This window comes from Ovis aries, chromosome 3 (genome assembly GCF_016772045.2).
Source record: "Ovis aries strain OAR_USU_Benz2616 breed Rambouillet chromosome 3, ARS-UI_Ramb_v3.0, whole genome shotgun sequence".
In the NCBI taxonomy this organism is placed as follows: domain Eukaryota; kingdom Metazoa; phylum Chordata; class Mammalia; order Artiodactyla; family Bovidae; genus Ovis; species Ovis aries.
In genome coordinates this window covers 77,968,048-77,988,992 of record NC_056056.1, presented here as the reverse complement: position 1 = coordinate 77,988,992, position 20,945 = coordinate 77,968,048, and the positions used below count along the sequence as shown (strand labels likewise).

Genomic DNA, 20,945 nt, shown 5'->3' with positions numbered 1-20,945 from the left:
GGCCTAAGTTCCAGTCCGATAGGAAGTATTCAGTGTTAGCTGTGATTCCCACCCTAAATTACTTCTTTATTAAAGTAGTTGAAAGAGTACCCAAGGCCACACATATAATCCATGTCATTCTAGTTTTACCTCAAGGTAAAGATCGAAACAGGTAGGGAAAAGGTTTGAGTTGTCATGGGAGGGGCAGGAAGAACAGCTCTGACTCCTCCCCACTGCCTGGCCTCTGCCCTCCCCTCTGTGCCTGGACATTGGACACATGGGTGCATCAGGAGGTGGAAGAAGCAAGGATGCCATGGGCAATGGCTGCCATCAGGGAGGGAGGGACAGGCCAGGCCCGTCTCAAGGAGATGCCACTGCCGCCCGCCATCTAGTGCGTGATGGGATGTGCCCTTGGGGACCTCCTCACCTGACGCCAGCTTTCAGCAGTGTCCAGAATCACCACGTTTGTCTGGAGTCATAGTTCCTGGGGCAACTCCCTGCTGCTCCAGCCATTCCACTCTCACCTTCTAGCTTTCTCCAGAAACCCCAAGATCGTGGCTTCCCCTTCTATAAAATCCACACTTACCCCCACCTGTTTCACAGAATCACTGTAAGATGAGTGATGACATGGAAGTGCTTTGAAAAGCAGAAAACCCCTAACTGATGAGAGGCTTTTTGTTCCTGCTGCCATCTTGCTCCCTGTCCTTGTCCTCCCCTGAAGCTTGTCTCCCTGCTAAACTCAAGGGGCTGAAACCACTTCTGAAGATATGTAGAGGCTGGGGGCCTGGAAGGATAGCCTACCGGCAGGAAACTGCCTCACCTTCCCAGCCAGCAGGAAGCCACAGACCCCAGGAGGGAGCTCCTGCTCAGCAACCCCCAGGCCCACCCACCTTTCTCTCCCTCTGCTGGATGTCCCAGGGGTGCAGGTTTCTTCATGGATGGGGCTCTACTTTCCAAGCTCTGCTGAGTCTGTCTGCCCTGACTCTGGACTGACCTGGTGTTTGCTGCTACCACTCCTTAGAACTGGACTCTAGGACAGATTTAAGAACTCTGGTGAAAGTACCCTTGAGTCATTCCTGTCCCCTAGTTCTGACCACCATAGTGCTGGATTCAAGGCTGTTGCAGGTAATGGGTGGTTCGAGATGTAGAAAGAAGTGCTCTAACCTCATAGGGAGAAAATATCCCATATGAAGACTGTGTCCTGACACTCTGGCACAGCCAGCAGTTATTATGGTTATTCATGTTGTCATAATTGTGATATGAGGATAATTAGAGAGAAAGACTATTGCAAAGGCAGGCACCCGAGAAATCCATGCTGTGTAAGGTTATTTATCAGATGCAGTCTTTGTATTCAAAGGACCATTCTGGGCAGAAGATACAGTTTTGTAACACACACAGCCCTAATGTGACCCCAGAAGCACTGGGAAAACCGTACTGTCCTAGAAAATAACTTCTCATCCCTAGATAACAGGAAAGAAGAAATTTTTAAGTGTTAAGACTTTGATCCTTGTTAAAGGGAAGGGAAAATTCCTCTGGAAAGAGTAATTTGAAGTTATTCCTCACTCTTTACCATGTTTTGAATGAATTTCAGGTCATTTCCTGAAAGCATCTAATCTTTGGGTGAAAGGCAGAAGGGGCAATAACATGAGGAATTGGGGGACTAAAAGTGTGGAAGACCCTCCTCCCAGAAAAGAGAGGGACCCTGCACTGACTTCTTAGTTTGCTTCAGGTCTGGTAGGCAGAGTTGATCCTGACTTGAAGGAACCTGTGATTTAGGGCTTTGTGACTCAGAGTGTGGAGGGGGATATTACTTGTAAGGTTTGCTGGATATAGTGCACTTTCAGCAAAATCTTGTCTTTCAAAAACCTAATTACATGGCCCAAACTCTGAACTCAATGGTGCTGGGGAGATGGATGCAGAGGCATTTAAAGACACAGAAGGCTGTGCCACACAGAAGTTGTGTTTAACGGATTAGGAGATTAGTTCACAAGGGCACAGACATGGCTTAGACAGTTTATAAAGTGACTATTTTAAGTCCTTAACACCTATGTGTTGCTTCTCAATTGCTTTGACGAGGACTAGGATTTTTCGGGTTTGGTAGCTTATCTTGCTGTTACTTTTTGTATTGGGATGGGGAAAGGTATACACACATTCGTGTCTGCTCTCTCGCGGGTATGCACGCGTGCGCACACATACACAGACACATACACACACACACTACTCTCCCAAGATCAGTGCTTCAAAAACCAACACTTGCGTATCATAGTAAGAGGACCATTTCATTTTAACCAGGGGATTCACTAGATTTAATGACATCTGGCACACATGAGAGGCTGTGATTTCCCACAAAGGGATTCTTTTTCCAGTGGGAAAGTTAGAAAGAATCTGGTGAAAATATAAGGCAATTAGAACCCACAAAATCACTTTTGAGGTTGTTTGGTACTTTTTCTTAGTTGTATTGAGACCACAGACATAATCAAACAAACAAAAAAAGGACCATGGAGAAAAAGAGAAGGGAGAAGAAAGGAAGCGGGGAGGTGAGAAGTATACTAGAAAAAAGAGTAATCTTGTACTCAACGCTCAGATTTCCAAAATCAGTTGAAACAGAAGCAACTTGTCCTGAAAGATCTGAAATTAAATAAAGGAATGCAGATGGTTCAAAATGCATTCATCCTGCTCCTCTTAATAAAGAGTCAAGACCATACCAAGTCCTGTATTATCTGAAACAGCAAATATTGTTAGAAGAGAATTCTATAACAGTTTATGTCAGTCACACTTATTTGTATATACAATCAATTGCTCTCAGTGGAGGCAGTAAAACTGAGCAGAAAGTTTAAAAAAGAATATCCTGATTATCAGTGTAATGAACTTGTCTCCATGCACAATTCAAGTAGTTTCCTAAAATGAGCAGCCAATTAATGAAGTGTTACTTATGGAACATCTACTATGTATCTAACTCAGTGCCGTAGACCGATTCTGTCAAAGAAGGAAAGAGGTGATTCTTGATCTCTGAGGGTCTGGAGTTGGAGACATGAGCACCCTAATGAACCAGGCACCCAAAAGGAAAACAAAAGTTGTTCCCACGTAATTTAACTTCAAGATGGGGTAGTTCTTAAATTCACGTGGAGGCGCCATCTAGTGGAAAAAGAAAGTAACTGTGAAAGAAGCCAAGTCATCAGGGAGAGCAGGGCAAATCTGTAATACACAAAATCCCACTGTGACTGTGTTTTATGAGTCTTTTTGTGTCTTAGAAATAAATTATAAAAGCAAATTATGTGGATAAGAGAAGAATGGGGGGTAGTTATAACAGTAAAATTTTCAGATTAACAAAGAGGGTCATGTAATTTTAAAAAATAAAGAATCTGAGGGCAACCCCTTTTTGTCACTGAATTAGGGCAACATAGGATGTAATAATATCAGAAGTTACAGTTTACTGAATTAAGATGCCTACATTTCAAATTCTGTGGGTCAGATTTATGATTAACTCTTTCTACGATGAAGCTGGAAATGGTAATGATGATAAAAGTGAGGGATAGTTGAGAATCTTTAAGAGACTGTCAGTAAAATTAGAGAGCCATGAGATGTAAAACACACACACATCAGAACACCTGAAAAGTGATAGTATTAATGCCCAAGAAGAAAATAGACTGACTTTGGGCAAATTAATAATAAAAGAGTATATACTTTCATTGCATACTTAGATACATTTAACAAATTATTTCACTTCTTTTTTTTTAGAGGATAGGTAGCATCTTTAAGTGCAAAGTGATCTTTTAGCTTAATGTGTTACGTATCATTTTTAGTTTCATAGTCTGTTCTAAATATTTTTGCAAACATATTAGTCTTTCTCTACCGATCTTGTGTGGCAGGGTGTATATAATGTGTTTTTGAAGTCCCTGAGTTTAGAAGACACTTGCAATGTTCTCGTGCATCCATGTCTCTTCCAAACAATGTTCTGAAATCAGTCCTAAGAAAGACTGAGCATGTTTATGAGAAATGCTTGTATATCATCCTGTCTGATCTGTTCAAAATATTCCTTGGAAGAAGCAGCTCTTTGGAATTGGTTTGAAGTGTGATAGACCTCACAATTCAAAAATTATTCATCTGCGTGATTTGCCTTTCTCTCGCTACAATTCAAGGCAACTTTCCCCTTCCTGCTTGTGGGTCTCAAGGTAATGAAAGGCAGTTGCGGCATTTGGTGGCACTGCCGTCTATGGGGTCACACAGAGTCAGACATGACTGAAGGGACTCAGCAGCAGCAGCAGCAGAGTTGGTCCAGGACTGAACCAGGGCTATCCTCCTATGCACACTGTGTATATATCCACCCCACCTGTAACACATAACACTGACAGGATGCAAATTAATTATCTATTAACTGCAGAGCCAGCTGGATATTCACTGAACCATGTACTATTGGAGGGAAACACAAGGCAAAAGGGTTGTTTAAAGCAAAGAAAATCTGGATTGAAATACATTAAAACAAATGACGTTGAAATCTGTGGTAGTGAATATTCTGGTTATTATTAAGGAAATGCAGTTTCAAAACTAAAAAAAGAAAAAGCACATACGGAAACCAAAATGAGGTGAGCCCAGTGTTACTGTGGAGAGGCCATAGCCAGAGGAGGGAAGGAAAGAAAGCAGGCCTGGATAGAAGGATGGTTTTATTAGCAAAGGCATTCTTTCAAAAACAAATAGGTGGTTATGAAGTACTTAGAACTTTCATCCTCTCAAATAGTTTAAATACTCTTCTAACCATCTTGTTTACATGATTAATTTACTGAGCAAATTCTGTGCCCGTGTAGGGAATGAGTAAAGACTGCCGCCAGACCTCGTCTGACTCCAGGCGTGGCGTGTGAAGCAGGGAGCTCGCTGCCCTATTACTCGTGGGCGGCCGAGCTGGCTCAGGCCTGCGCTGAGTTTCTTCTGCCTACGAGCCCACACGGCCCTGACCCTGCTGCCGTGGGAGAGTCCGCATCTTCCGAGCGCTCAGCCACGGCTGGTCCACGTGGAAAGGGCCTCACAGCGTGAAGGGGAGCCAGCAATGAGTGACCAGTAACTGTCATTTTATGCTGTGAGGCAAACCCGACTCTGAAATCCAGAGAGCCCAGCCTTCTGACCCACATATTAACTTGGGGTGACACTAACTTCAGATTTTAACTGCCTTTCTTTCCCTCTCCATTTTCTGGTTTCTTTTTCTCTCTCTTCCTCCTGCCTCTGCCTCCTGTGGCTTCCTGTCAATGTCTATGTCTCTCTCCTGGCCTCATCCTTGATCCAGCTCTCTTCCTACTTTATTATTAAAAAGGAACCTCTGTGCTTTTTTACTTCTGAAGTCTGGTGAATTAAGCCCCTTTGCATGTCGCTCTTCTCTACAAACAGAACAGCCATACTGAATCGACTTTTGAAATTTATGGGTGACCCCAAAATGACTTTTCTCCCCTCTCCAGAGTCAGGGACCCTTAATTAGAAAAAAAAAAAATAATAGTTCCCCTGCCTCTGGTGAAGAGAGCAGATGAAATTATGTTATCACAGCCCAGCTCTGGAGACTTCCCTGGGACAGAGGGAAATGAGCAGGCAGGGCCCTTGTGTGCCACGGAGGCCGACCCTATAAACAAACTGGGTTCGTTAGCCTCCCCGCTGGCGTCGGCGTGCCTGCCGAAGGAGGGCAACGACCATTAGCTTTGAGTTGGGGTTTCCTGGTTTTGTGAAGTTCAACCAGTCGAATGTTCTTCAATTGTGTTTGGGGTATGTGTATTTCCCAGTTTTTATAGTCGTCTGTTTAAAGGCATAAAGAAAGAGACGTTAAATATTTATTTTAGTTGACAAGATAAATGAAGGCTGCTACTGGGAAGAGAGCTGGCAATCCTGAAGCTGAGCCCTTGTTTGTCCACTTCCAAAACATACCCATTGTGTCCTCTGAATGGATAGTATACTAATTAGATCAGAAAATATTTTATTTGAGGTTGATTACAATAAACATTTACTTTAAGCATTTTAAAGATTCTAATCTTGAAAGAAAGTGTAGTCTTTTTACAGAGGAGAATCAGACTTTCCCAGAACAGCCTCATTTCTGAGGGTCTCTAGGAAATTTACAACTAGTGCAGGCACGAAGTAGTTTTTGTGGCAAACTGGTGGCCAGCCCATTGTCAGCACAGCCTACCGGTGCAATTCTGACTCCCAGGCTAAGCCTGAAAGACATGGAACCCATCGGAAAAGCTACATGCGTGTAGGAAAGGAAGCACCAGCTCTGTTCAACCATCTCCTTGTTCTCCCTGAATCTCCACTCCGGCTAAAGTGCCATTGGCAGAGTTGGGCTGCTGAGGAACACGTCTGTTGCTGATGACTTCAAAGATCTCTCTGCTCAGGGCCAAGTGAGGGGACAGGTCTTCCCCATCTGGAACCAGTTGGCTGGTGCAAGTGAACTGCTGAAATCTCACCGGAGAAATCTCTGCTGGCCTAAATCAGCTGAGACCTAAGCATCTCAGCTCTGCTGTGTTGCCCATTGTTTGACAAAGCCCTTCACCCCCAGGTCTCACTTAGGCAGAGAATTTGCCTCTTCTCTGCCCACTTCAACACCAGACACACCTTAGGGAATGGAGGAAGGATGGACCGAATACCATGAGGGCTGCGCTGAAGGCTGTGTGTGTGCACCGTCGTGCACTGAGATAGGTGATTGTGTTCTAGGAAGAAAAGTGGATTGTTAGTGCTCGGGATCCTTAGCAGTGCTGAGTTAGACAGGGCTCTGATTGTACCTTAGGCCCCCAAAGAAAATCAGTCCATTGGTCGACTACTCTGGCATTTACTGAGCACCCGTTGTCGCGGAGGCCAAAGGAGAATGTGGTTCCTGAATTCAGGGTTGGCAGCCTAAGATGTGGACAGAATAATACATAATTCCTTGTGACACTGTATTCGCTGATTAGGCTTAAGAAGGGGGACTTGGAGACAGCTCGGTGAACAAGATGCAGTCTTGAACTGGCCCTGTCATCATCAGGGCTCAGAGAAAGAAGGCCCTGAGGCTCTGCAGCAAGCCTAGCTTTGCCAGCAATGGAAACTGGGAGGAAGGGGATATACCAGGGCAGGAGACATGGCATGCTGCCCATCAGCTGCAAATTAAACTGCTTGGAAGGTGGAGATAAGACTCTGGGGGAACTTGGAAGTTAGGCAGAGTTTATTTCCTCTGGATATGGCTGGTGATAGGTAAGCTGGAGATGCTTATAGAGGGGAGTGACAGAACAGAAATAATATTCTAGGATGATTTAGTCTGACCTATATAAAACCCGTATGGAGAGGGAGAGAGGAGTAGAGACAAGGGACCAAGGAGTCACAGCTTCTGCTTTCATCTCCAGCATGGACAGGTGACTGGGCCAGGCCCCAGAAGCCATGTGTTCCAAAACAGAGCTTGTAATGATGAGGAGATAGCATCGCTTCTAGCTCGTGATAGGCTAAGTAAACAAGACAGCAAGCCCATTAGAAAAAATGTAAGAGAACAAAGATTATGAGAAATATGTTTAGGTATGACGTGGGGAAGCAGCTTATCTGGTGGTTCTTGGGTAGGACTTTGTTTATTTTAACGATTCCTGTGCAGAGCAGCGTGTTCTTAGAAAGGTACCTGATTCTTCACGATTCTTCACATCTGCCTTTTCTCTGCCCACTTCCCATCAAAAGCAGACACTGTACAGGGCCCAGCCAAGCCCTGTCATTTCAGAGCTGCCTATTTATCAGAGTGTTAATGAAGGGGCACATTTCTAGAGCTATGATTTTGTATTTGTTCCTCTCAGCACGTTATGCCCTCCCTCCTTTCCTTGAGGTACGGAGGGACAAATTGGCGAACCCATAATGGCACCCCTGCTGTCTAAGAGGCATCAGGTCACCAGGCAGGACCTGAGGGGTGAAGACTTGAGCACAGACCAGCCTCTGCTGCCCGGCTTCCTCTTGTCCCATGGATAAGTGAAAATGAAATCACTTAGTTGTGTCCAACTCTTTGTGACTACATGGACTGTAGCCTGCCAGGCTCCTCCATCCATGGGATTTTCTAGGCAAGAATACTGGAGTGGATTGCCATTTCCTTCTCCAGGGGATCTTCCCAACCCAGGGATCGAACCTGGATCTCCCGCATTGCAGGCAGACGCTTTACCATCTGAGCCACCAGGGAAGCCAATGGGTAACACACGTGGAAAGGCCACCTCTGGGCTTTTCTAACTCGGGATCACATAATTTTCACTTTTCATTTATAATGACTTCTACTAGAATAAGCTTGAATAACCAGGAGGTTCCCATTTTTATTCTTTCTCTGTCCCCAGACACTTGTGTAGACATCAAGTAAATTATCTGCTGTCTCTGCATCTCTGCTCACTTGTCTACAAAAACTAGGAGTTGGGGGCTGATGGGAGCCCCTTCCAGTGGTCACTGGAGAATATGCATGTGTGCTTGTCTGGGGATGAGAGTGAGGGAACCCTTAGATAGGTGCTTTTCCTTCTTCTCCAAACACAATTCAGGAAAGGCAGGAAGAGTGAGGTTCAGTAGACCCATAGTTGCAAGTTGATCAGCATATTTTTGTCTGTTTGGATGAATGGTGTGACCAGGAAGTTTGGAGCATGTTTCATTGAACGTGTGCATTTGACTTACATTCTGGATATAGGTCCTTGCACCCCATTCATACTCATATGATCTCCCCACCTTGCTTTTTTTTTTTTCCCAATTTAGAATCACAGAACTGGTTGGTTACCACCCTGAAGAGCTGCTTGGCCGCTCAGCCTATGAGTTCTACCATGCGCTGGACTCAGAGAACATGACCAAAAGCCACCAGAACTGTAAGTTCCAGGAGTACCCCCAGACATCTGTGGAATCTGGCCTTGAGTGAAATGTGACCGGTGAGAAGGAAGAAAATCCAATCGCTTTCATCACAAGGCCCACCATCTTGTGTGGCAGACAAGACTCATGTCCTCAGGAAAGTTAGAGAACCAAACTTGCCACCAGCCTATATGGCATGTTGATGCAAATAGGATACGGGGACACACTAACACACCAAGGCATACAGCCTAGAGAATGGAGGGTGGGCTGAATCTCATTCCCCCCTTACCACCTCCACTGGGCACATTTCTGCAGTCAACAGACTGCAAAAGCTTATGGAACAGCCCCATAGAGCATGATCAACTTGGGTAATATGCTTTAGGTGCAAGTACATCCATTCAGAGAAGAAGAGGGCTGGGACAGTTCAGGGCACTTTAGTTGAACCTTGAAGGATGGGGGAACATTGGGCTAAACAGAGGTGGAGGTTGTACAGTACCAACTTACTAGATTAGTTGAGGTAAGCCATGGTTTTCCAAGAGCTTGCTTGCTGAATCAAGAGAACTCAATTGGATGAGAATGTCCAGGCAACCCAATAATGGCATGCGGAAATTGTGCCTTGCAGCTTAACAAAAAAAAAAAAAAAAAGAAAGAAACAACAACCCTGAATTATGAAAGGATTCTAGAGCAGGGTTGTCCAAAAGAACTTTTTGGAGTGGAAATGTTCTTCCTCTGCAGAGTCATGGGTGACCTTTGCTGTATTTGGAATATGTGTAATACAACTGAATTTTTAAATTATAGTTTTAATTAACTATAAGTAGCCACACTTGGCTTATGGCTACCATATTAGACAGAGCTGTTCTACTGAATTTCAGTTGACTTTAATCCCAATTAAGCCTTCTCATTTGTAAATGATCCAAGACAATTTTCTTGAATCCATACAGCCCATCAACATGCAAGAACAGTGGGTCTATAACCCTGTTCTTGGCCTGTGCTGTGCTAGGCTTAGTCGCTCAGTCATGTCCAACTCTTTGTGACGCTATGGACTATAGCCCGCCAGGCTCCTCTGTCCATGAGGATTCTCCAGGCAAGAATACTGGAGTGAGTTGCCATACCCTCCTCACTTGGCCTACTGGGGGAAATAGAAATTTATAGGATTGATGCCTACCCTAAAGGATCTCATATCTGAGGGAGAAGGAGGGCTATGTGTTCCCTGGGAGCCAGTTGACTGGTGCCTTCAGCCTCAGTATCTAGCATAGTGTTTGGTACTGTATAGGCACTAAGTGAATGATAAACTCAAGGGCAAAAACTACATTTTGGAAAGAACGCTTCAAAAAAGTGCCCCCAGTGCAGATGGAGGTGCTGAGAGGATTACAGAAGGACTTAAAATGGGTTAATCTGAGAAGATTCCCAGTGGTCCTGCTGGTCTTGGACTCCAGGGATTAGAGTGGCTTGAAGTAGCAATGAAGAAAATGGAAATGCAGCCATTTCGCCATTGTTCCTAAATCCATCCATCTATCCCAAGGTTAGGACAGCTGAGGGTCAGAGCAGCTAACAGATCAGCAGCCCATAAACTGCACAGAAGCACAGCTACTGTTCTCTCAAGCAGTAAGATCTTCTCTGATTGGTTTCTTTGCTTCATCCTCACGGCTTTAGGGTTCAGTCTGACAGTGCAGTAGGGCCCCTAATGATATCTCAAAGATGTTTCTCACTGTGGTCTCTGGCAAAAAAAAAAAAAATCCAAAATCCAGATTCCACATTCAGGGACACAGGGATGGGGGCGGGAGGTGGACGTGCCATGGACGTGACCCAGCCCTAACCTGGCCCAGCTTTGAAACTGTAGGATGTGGCACCAGCCTCCTCTCTGGGATTCCCCATGCTTTTTGGATCCATGGCGGTTCCAGCTCCCTAAGTCGTCCTGATACTGGGCCTGGGAGACTTGGCTCTGGCTCAGCTTACCCACTGATTCCCCAGGGCCTGGCTTTCTGGGGTTTCCCTCCTTTAGATGTAAAACTGGGGAAAAGCCTAACCTTCCTTCTCAGCCAAGGGTGCGTCAAAGTAGGGACACTAGCAAATGTTTCTGAGAATTCTTGCAGGACAGCATTGGACTGAAGCTTCCAGGGTGGGAAAGGTGAGGAAGCTACTGTCAAAAAGAACAAAAAATGATGACTTCTCAGTAGGCCTATGAAAGGGTTTTTTCCTTTCTCTTAGAAAATCTTTCATCCTTAAATAAGATCTGGGGTAAAATATTGTCATACTAATTTAGTTTTCTGCTGAATCCAAGGGCAATATGGTGCTTTTTATTGACTCTGTGTTTTTAAGCAATAGGCACACTTAAAGATAATTCACAGACCAAATATAAATCACAGGTTCCCTTCTTTCCCTGATGGAGCCAAGCAAAGCAGCTCTGAGTTTGGAGGCCTCTACCTAGTCAGCCTGAACCCACATAAGGAAGGAAATTGGGTTAATGCCAGCTAAACAGAAGCAACTATTTCTGTCTCTCTTTCCCCCTCTCTTTTTAAAAACTTATTATTTTATATTGGAGTATAGCCAATTAACAATGTTGTGATAGTTTCAGGTGGATAGCAAAGAGACTCAGCCATACATATACATGTATCCATTCTCCCCCCAAACTCCCCTCGCATCCAGGATGCCACATAACTGAGTAGAGTTCCATGTGCTATACAGTTCTTTTTCTCTCTTTCAATCTTTCCGTCTATCTCAATCAGTTTCTCTGTGTTTGTCTGACTCTGTCTCTCTCTCTCTCTCTCACTGAGTTTATGCAGATGAAGTTGCACCACAGACCCATGCTCATACTATGGAATAGTTGGGGGCTGAGGCTGGTCTAGGGTTACACACCAGTATCCCGAATTTAGGCATGTACGTGTATCTTAGTCTGTGAAGGTTTACCATTGAAATTGCTGGGGAAGTTCAGGCCTCAGACCAGATTTAGATAATTGAAAGCCATCATTTGCAAATGGATTAGTAGTTTATACATTTGTTACCCTTGGAGGGTAAGGGTTTGGGGGAGGGGGGCTGATTTCTCTTTGTTGTGTGAGGACAGTATGTGCTCTTAGGAAAACAAGATTAAGGCCATAAAAAGCCTATCTACCAAGTAGCAGGCCCCTCACCCGGGCTGGCATTAATGAGCAGATGATTAGAAAGCTGGTGTAATTACATGCCACTGACAGAGCAGGCCCTCGCCTGCAGTCGCTAGAAATGCAGTTAAGGACCTTTGCTCACTGCACTGTTTAATCAAAAAGAATAAGAGCCCGGAATCTTGTCTGCATTAAGAACAAGTTAATAAGTTAAAAAATAAGTTCACTCCAGGCACTTGAAATTGTGCGAGAATCATGTCGCTAGAGCAAGGGAGCCTCAGTGGGGCAGATAAAGGGAGATGAGGGAAGACAGAGTCATTTCTTTGGCCAAGGGGTCCATGATGATTTGGGACCGCAGCAACCACCAGTTCAGTCTTCCCAGTGAAGTGTCGCCCATGGGAATGTAGTAGGAGGGCACCATACTGCGGGCCGCAAGGCTGTCTCACAGCCCAGACGATTGTCCTGTGTGATGTAAAGCAGGCCAGGTCCCTCTGGCCTTAGTTTCCTCATGTTTAAAAAAAAAAGAAAATGATATCTGTCTTCCCTACAGCACAGGATTTTATTTAAAAGATTAGACAATGCTGATATAACCACTTTGGAAAATAACTTGGCAGTATCTAGTAAAGGAAAGGTGTACTTACCATATGACCCACCCACTGCACCCCTAAGCTACACCCACACTGTATGTCCATACAAAGATTTGTACATAGATGTTTATAGCACCTTTATTCATCATAGCCAAAAACTGAAAACAACTCAAACATCCACTGAAAGGTGAATGGATAAATAATGGTATCTCTGTGCAGTAGACCATTACTCAGCAATTAAAGGGGGCAAGCCAGAAATATCTACAACAACATGAGGGTTCTGGGAAACACACTACGTAAAAAGAAGGCAGATGCAAAAGAGTGCGTGCTCTTGTGTGATTCCACTTCCATGCAAATGGAGAGAAGATGATTTCAATATATCGTTAACAGAAAACAGATCAGTGGTTGCCTGGGACTGGGGTGGAGCAATGGGGATTGACTGTTAAGAGCTATAAGAAATTCGGGAGGTGGGATAAGGGAAAGTTCTTTGATTGTAGTGACTGTTACAAGGGTCTGTACACTCATCAAAACATGTATGCTTAAAATGGGTGCATTTTCTATTGGTGGTAATGGCGTAAGCAGTAAAAAACCTGCCTGCGAATGCCAAAGACATGAGACTCAGGTTCGATCCCTGGGTCATGAGGATCCCCTGGAGGAGGGCATGGCAACCCACTCCAGTATTCTTGTCTAGAGAACCCCATGGACAGAGGAGTCTGGCAGGCTACGGTCCATAGGTCTCAAAGAATCAAACACAACTGAAGCAACTTAGCACACAGAGTTGATTTTTTTTTTAAAGTACAAACCAAACCAAAAAAAACTTAGGAGTCTTCAGTTTGGACTACAGTCCTGTACTAGTTCCACTGATAGGGCCTTTCAGCAAATCACTCAGTATTTCTAAGCCTCAGTTTATTCAGATGAAAACCAGGAATATTAATAATAAGCAGTTTATAGTATTACTGTACAGTAAGTTAGATGATGCTGACACTAATCCTGTGGATCCTTTAGTGGTCAAGCACTGTTCTAATTCCTTTGCAGAAATAAATTTATCTTATGGATTTGAACCCTGCAAAGCACTATACACATGTAAGTTATAGTGCTTCTTATACCTTGGAAGTGCTTATTAGATTTCTGAACAGGGTGACATGTGCCAAGAAAAACATAAATGTAAAAGGATTACAAGCAGCATTAGTATGAACCAAGCTGTATTCCTCAATCACACAGGAGTGGTGAACGGGGAGTGGTTCAGGAGCCTACAAGGAAAACTGGAGAGATTCTCTGTGTTTACAGAATGTCCACATGTTCTCACATAAGGCCCCTCAGAACATTATCTGCAGATGTGGCAGGGCCTGAGCACTGTACATGTTAGTAACTGTGGGGCAGAGGGGCTTATTCCTTTACAGCATTTGTCAGTGACATTCAGCCAGCATTTTTATACCTGATTAGCCAGGTGGGCAGATGTGGTCCTCAGTACAAACAGCTGTGGGATACTGGGTACTAATAATAACTATTATCATTCAGTTCAGTCCAGTATTTCAGTCGTGTCCAACTCTCTGCAACTCCATGAGCCGCAACACGCCAGGCCTCCCTGTCCATCACCAATTCCTGGAGTCCACCCAAACCCTTGTCCATCAAGTTGGTGATGTCATCCAACCATCTCATCTTCTGTCATCCCCTTCTCCTCCTGCCCTCAATCTTTCCCAGCATCAGGGTCTTTTCAAATGAGTCAGCTCTTCGCATCAGGTGGGCAAAGATTTGGAGTTTCAGCCTCAACATCAGTCCTTCCAATGAACACCCAGGACTGATCTCCCTTAGGATGGACTGGTTGGATCTCCTTGCAGTCCAAGGGACTCTAAAGAGTCTTCTCCAACATCACAGTTCAAAAGCATCAATTCTTCAGCACTCAGCTTTCTTTATAGTCCAACTCTTACATCCATACATGACCACAGGAAAAACCATAGCCTTGACTAGATGGACCTTTGTTGCCAAGGTAATGTCTCTGCTTTTTAATATGCTGTCTAGGTTGGTCATAACTTTCCTTCCAAGGAATAAGTGTCTTTTAATTTCATGGCTGCAATCACCATCTGCACTGATTTTGAAGCCCAGAAAAATAAAGTCAGCCACTATTTCCACTGTTTCCCCATCTATCTGCCATGAAGTGACGGGACCAGATGCCATGATCTTCATTTTCTGAATGTTGAGCTTTAAGCCAACCTTTTCACTCTCCTCTTTCACTTTCATCAAGAGGCTTTTTAGTTCCTCTTCACTTTTCTGCCATAAGTGTGGTGTCATCTGCATATCTGAGATTATTGATATTTCTCCCAGCCATCTTGATTCCAGCTTGTACTTCCTCCAGCCCAGCGTTTCTCATGATGTACTCTGCATATAAGTTAAATAAGCAGGGTGACAAGATACAGCCTTGACGTACTCCTTTTCCTATTTGGAACCAGTCTGTTGTTCCATGTCCAGTTCTAACTGTTGCTTCCTGACCTGCATACAGGTTTCTCAAGAGGCAGGTTAGGTGGTCTGGTATTCCCATTTCTTTCAGAATTTTCCAGTTTGTTGTGATTCACACAATCAAAGGCTTTGGCATAGTCAATAAAGCAGAAATAGATGTTTTTCTGGAACTCTCTTGTTTTTTTGATGATCCAGCGGATGTTGGCAATTTCATCTCTGGTTCCTCTGCCTTTTCATTACTGTTAATTATTATCAGTACCCCATTTTGCAGATGAAGAAACCAAAACCAAGATTTTATAATCCTGCTGGCACGCCTCTTCTTAGTTCTCTGTGATTTGGGGGTTTCTGAGCTGGGATTCAAAAGAATGAATTCCCAAGGAATGAAAGTAAGTGGGCAGTTCAGAAAACTATCAGAAATCCTAACATTAGTAAACTTTCATTTGAAGGGACTTGTTGATTCCTTTTTAAGGGGAACAGAGCATTCTAGACTGGGGAAGAGAACTATATTGGGATGCAGGGTTCTTTCTCCAGTGTTTTTATGGAGAAAAGCAAATGTTAAATGAACATTCAGAACATTCTGGGAAAGGAAGGAAGTCATATGCAGGTAGCCTAGCTGAGCAGCTGGGAGGCCAAGTGCAGAGGACTCACAGGCTTTGAAGAGGCTCTGTGTGGAGGTGGCTGGGGGCCCAGTACTGCCTCAGCCCCCACTGGGAGCGGGAGGCTTGCTTATGCCTTTGCTCTGGGTCCCAAACCTTTTGTGGCCCTAAAGGTGGCGGGTCTGACCAATGACTTGAAACAATCAGGATATCGGTTTTGTGTTTTTAAAACTGCCTATGTTCACATGCAGAGCGTTGATGGTGGGTCTGCTACCAGCAGCTGCCGAGAACAGGCATTCTCCACGCTGCCTGCAGGTTCCCCCCACCTGCAGTGCGGGGCAGAGGAGGTGCTCTTGCACCCCAGGTGCACGCATGGATCTGCTGGTGCCCCGTGGAGCAGCTTCCTCTCGTTGACCTTGAGGGGAAAGAAGAGCAGGTGCTGTTCTTGGTTTCCACTCACAGCTGAGCCGGTGTGAGCTGACCTGTCAAGGGTTGGCCATGGCCGCTCCCTTACAGCCAGCCTAGGGACGTCAGCTAACCTCTCTGGACCGCCTTCCCCACGTTTAACATGAAGTGTTGGGCAAGACGCTCTCAGCGCCCTTTCCCCCCGCATCTTTTCCCATACACTGCCCTTGCCTCCCTGACCTCAGGCCCCGTTTCTCCTCCCCTAGTGTGCACCAAGGGTCAGGTGGTGAGCGGCCAGTACCGGATGCTTGCCAAGCATGGGGGCTACGTGTGGCTGGAGACACAGGGGACGGTGATCTACAACCCTCGCAACCTGCAGCCCCAGTGCATCATGTGTGTGAACTATGTCCTGAGGTGAGTGTGTGAGGGCTGGGGGCCACAAGGCTGGGGCTGGGGTGTTCCTGAGACTGACAGTGCGACCCAGGGACACCAGGCTCCTCAGAACCCGGGCACCACACCTTAGAGTCCTTGGCGGTGGGCATCCTGGGAACAATGGGACATTGGGATTTCCCTTTGATGGCACTTTTTCTGCCCCTTGCCTCTCGTCTGTCATCTGTCACGCCTCCACCCTATGTGAGGGAGGCAACTAGAACACAGATGAAGCCTAACCTGTTTTCTGAATGAGGATCAAGGGAAGAGAACTGCTCATACTTTTGGGGAGCAGACGTAACACCCTAGCTATGTAGAACTTGGGAAGACAGCTGGAGAAAGGCAGTGCTGGGGTGAAACAAAAGCAGAAGCCTTCATGTCTGTGCACACCACTCAGTCCATGTACAATATAAAAACAGCATCCAAGACACATACATATTGTGAGGCTCTCTTGGCATCGCTAGGCTCCAGGACTCCAAACTACCATCGTGCAGTTCTTTACAAAATGCTAACACACTGTCCATATCCATGGTTTTATCTGAGAGGCTTAGCTGTCAGGGCTTCAGTGTGTCTGGGAGAGCAAAAGGGTTTTGATGGAAAATGTGGAGGGTCTGAAGCTCCCTCTCATCTCAACAGTGAAATTGAGAAGAACGACGTGGTGTTCTCCATGGACCAGACAGAGTCACCGTTTAAGCCACACCTGCTGACCATGAACAGCATCTTTGATAACAGTGGCAAGGTGGCTGTGTCTGAGAAGAGCAACTTCCTGTTCACCAAGCTGAAGGAGGAGCCCGAGGAGCTGGCCCAGCTGGCACCTACCGCGGGAGACACCATCATTTCTCTGGATTTCGGTGGGTGCATCTTAGCTAGGCCAGGGCAATCAAACCCTCTTGGGGTGGGGGAGGCCTCCCTGGCACAGGTTTCCCTTAAGCAGAGCTGCCGTGTACCTTCTCCGAGTCTTGCTAATCCTCCATTAGTGTGGCCAAACCATGTGCTGTGCACACGCACTCACCGTGCTCGGGACTGCCCCATGTCTCACCTCTCAAGGCACCGATCCAGGTGGGATCCGGTTGATTCTGCATCATGGGCAGTGGGAGTCTGAGAGGAGAGGTCTCGGGGATCTGCTCTGAGGCCGTGGGCATATTTTCACAGAGTGGGCAGATCTCCACCTTGAAAGACAGATTGTGTGTTTAGGCAGAAGGCTTCTAGGTTGAAATAATGTTGGGAGAAATCATCCCAGAAACATGGATGGAGAAACAGATTCGGGCCCAGCAGTAAGTCCTTACATGCACGTCTTTAAACGTCTACCTGTCCCCTGGGGATGCGAGTCCTGGTGGCCCCAGCAGGGTTTCCAGCTCTTAACCCTTGCTCTGTACCTGCAAGGCCCCTTCCTCTCCATGTGGCAACTGACCACCATCACCCCCAGCCTTACTGTGGCCCCTCAAGGAGTAGCTGTACCTCCCTGTACTTGCTCTGAAGTGGCTTGGCCTTGCTAGACGTGTTCTTGAGAAGCCACAGGGGAGTCGTGACTGCAGAGGGTCACAGAGGGCAAACCTGGGCCAAGGAGTCATGCAGCGTCCCAATTTTGTGGCAATAACGAGGTGACTTGCCCAGCTCTCATAACCTTCTCCTCTGCATTCTAGATTGTCCTTCAGGGAAGAGAGGCAACTGATACATTTAATCTCTGAAAGTTAGCGGCTCCAAGAGGATGTTCCCATTAAACAGAGTCTGTACATTGAAGCAAAGCCCTGGTTGAAGGCCTCTTTAACCCAACCAAGCCTCAGTGCACCAGGGCCTAGCCCCAGGCACGCTGCAGACCCTTTTCGGAACTCTTGTGCATCCTTCGGGCTTCCTCTGTCCTGGGGGTGAGCCCAGTGGTTGTGGGTGCTAACCAAGCCAGGCCCTGTCTCCACAGGGACCCCGAACTTTGAGGAGTCCTCAGCCTATGGCAAGGGCATCCTGCCCCCAAGCCAGCAGTGGACTGGAGAGGTGAAAAGCCACGGCACCCACAGCGAGGCCGGGAGCCTACCCGCCTTCACCGTGCCCCAGGCGGCCGCCCTGGGGAACAGCACCCCGAGTGCCAGCAGCAGCAGCAGCTGCTCCACGGTGAGCCCCCTGCCTTGGGTTGAGGTCATGGAGAGGGTGCGCTCCTCTGGCCGCGGCCGGATGGCTGAGTGGACAGGCCAGGCCCCAGTGCTGCGCTCCTCTTCCTCAGGTTTCCTGCAGACCCCAAAGGTGGCCGTGAGACTTGCCTGCCACATATTAGATGCTTGCTGTTGGCTCTCCACCCCCATCCACAGAATAAGCTCCTTGAAGACAGGGGCTAAGTCACTCATGGCTGTGAGCCCTGCACTCAGTCTCCATGCAGGACAGTAACCATCCTGCAGGGCGCAAAGGGCCTGGCCAGCCATGCTTCTGTCTGGCTTGTTCTTCAAGACGGCCTCATTTTATGGTGAGGAGACTGAGCTCAGAGAGGTTCACACAGCTCATATGGAGTGGCCTCTCTACAAATCCTGTTCCATGGAATGGAGTTGACTCTGAGATGTATTTCTCCTTCCACCTTGGACTTCTGGGGAAAGCAGTGCCATAGCCTTGACTTGGTCACCTTCCTTCCTGGCCCCTAGCCCAGTAGCCCTGGAGACTATTACACATCTCTAGATGACAATCTGAAGATTGAAGCAATCGAGAAGCTCTTTGCCATGGACACGGAGGCAAAGGACCAGTGTGGCACCCAGGTATGTAGCCCTGGAGAAGATCGGGATGGTGCACCAGGCCTGCCTGCCGATGCTGTGAAGGCTTATGCCCATTCTTGCAGCCTCGGCCCTTTGTTGCAAAGACTAGTGGGAAAGCTTGGCCAACGCCATAGTCCCTTAACTGGGTGAGAGTGCAAGGAAATGGAGCCTGTGGTCGCCTGCTTCTCCCACGTCTGCCTTCTGCTTTACCCGTGTCAAATGCAGCTCTTTTTAACTCTCCATATATTTATGTCCACTAACTTGGCTATTTATTAGTGCTCAGAAAGCCAAAACTACAACTGAACCTTTCTTTAAGGAGCCCTGCATTTAAAAAGCATCCCCAGATGTCCAGATGTGTAAGACTTTTCTAAGCACAGGGAACAATTCCCTTTATATACATTTTCATTTTAGGATTCTTTGAAATAACTTATGTTAAATGCATTTTAAAATGACATCTGACAAATTTTTATTTACACATAACTTTTCAGAAACATATTACATAAGGCCAAACAGTCTTGTAAAACCTGTGTAAACAGGCTAGGGTGTGGGTGGATGGTATGTGTGTCACAAAACCCAAAGGAAATGTATTAATCCCTATTTGTCTTACTCTGGGTTATTCATCCAAATTTCTACCTTGCCTCCTCAGTTTGTGTCTTTATTCTGCGATCTTTCCCTACTTCAACCCTGCACTTTCTTCTCTGAAGTCTAAGATTTATTCCTTGAAAAGAGAAAGTGTGTGACTGGCTGCTGCTTCTCTTTAACCATCTCATGCAGTTGTAACCATTAATAAGCTACCTTCCCCCAGGGAGGGTTGAAATGTTTGTTTTGCTGCATCTGCTTGTGAGGATTCGCTATGGTGCCCATACTGGGATCATGGGGGCCACCTCTGCTTCCTTGTTGATCTGAATGAAGGTCCCACAGAGAGCACTGGGCCACGGTTACCCTACGAGCCGTCTACAGATACACCCTGGGCACGGGCGGGAGATGAGGACAAAGCTGCCCTTGGCCCCCAGGAGCCATCGTGCTCATCAGAGTAGGCAGGAATGAAGAGGTGGGGCCGACACCAGTGGGGTGTGTGGAAGAATGACTGAGTGGAAGGCTGGTAACGTGTGTCAGAAAACCTTCCACACTTTGAGGACACACGTGTGCTTTCCTCTCTTGGGCCCCCAGCTTCCAGGCTGTGCAGGAGGAATGCCTCGGGTGGGGGTGGGGGAACGAGGGACTAAGATGAGGCAGCGTCCTTGAGGCAGCACCCACTGCTGAGCTGCTTTGCCCCTGCTCTGTGTCTTCTAGACTGACTTTAATGAGCTGGACTTGGAGACCCTGGCGCCTTACATCCCCATGGACGGAGAGGACTTCCAGCTTAGCCCCATCTGCCCCGAGGAGAGCCTCCTGCCGGAGACCCCCCAGTCGACCCCGCAGCACTGCTTCAGCACCATGTCAAACATCTTCCAGCCACTGGCTCCGATGGCCTCTCACAGCACCTTCCTCCTGGACAAGTATCAGCAGCAGCTGGAAAGCAAGAAGACGGAGCCTGAGCAGCGGCGCGTGTCCTTCACCTTCTTTGATGGTGGCAGCAAGGTGTCCCTGCTGCAGCGCTGCGGCCAGACCTACACCCCTCTCTCCTCCATGGGAGGCATATCCAGCACACAGTGGCCCCCTGACCCGCCATTACAGCTGGGGCCCATGAAGTGGCCTGGCGAAGATCAGCACGCAGAGGCCTTGGGGACAGTGCCCCTGGGGGCCCCCATTGCCACACCCCATCTCGCCACGTTCAAGAAGAGGTCAGTGACAGAGGCGCTGGGCTGCATAGGGGAGGGGGTACAGACAGGTGCCCACTAGGGGCAGGTATGGGGCTCCAAAAGGCCCCTTGCCCCATCA

At 46.8% G+C, this 20,945-nt stretch overlaps 1 protein-coding gene across 1 annotated transcript in view; it reads left to right on the top strand.

Annotated features, from left to right (window-relative positions):
- EPAS1 (endothelial PAS domain protein 1) overlaps nt 1-20,945 on the top strand; it is a 93,771-nt gene that overhangs the window by 66,615 nt on the left and 6,211 nt on the right. The window contains exons 7-12 of the mRNA XM_015094403.3: nt 8,680-8,786; nt 16,170-16,317; nt 16,969-17,183; nt 18,248-18,438; nt 18,957-19,067; nt 20,358-20,848. Coding sequence (XP_014949889.2) covers nt 8,680-8,786; nt 16,170-16,317; nt 16,969-17,183; nt 18,248-18,438; nt 18,957-19,067; nt 20,358-20,848 — 1,263 coding nt within the window. The remainder of the gene's footprint in view (nt 1-8,679; nt 8,787-16,169; nt 16,318-16,968; nt 17,184-18,247; nt 18,439-18,956; nt 19,068-20,357; nt 20,849-20,945) is intronic.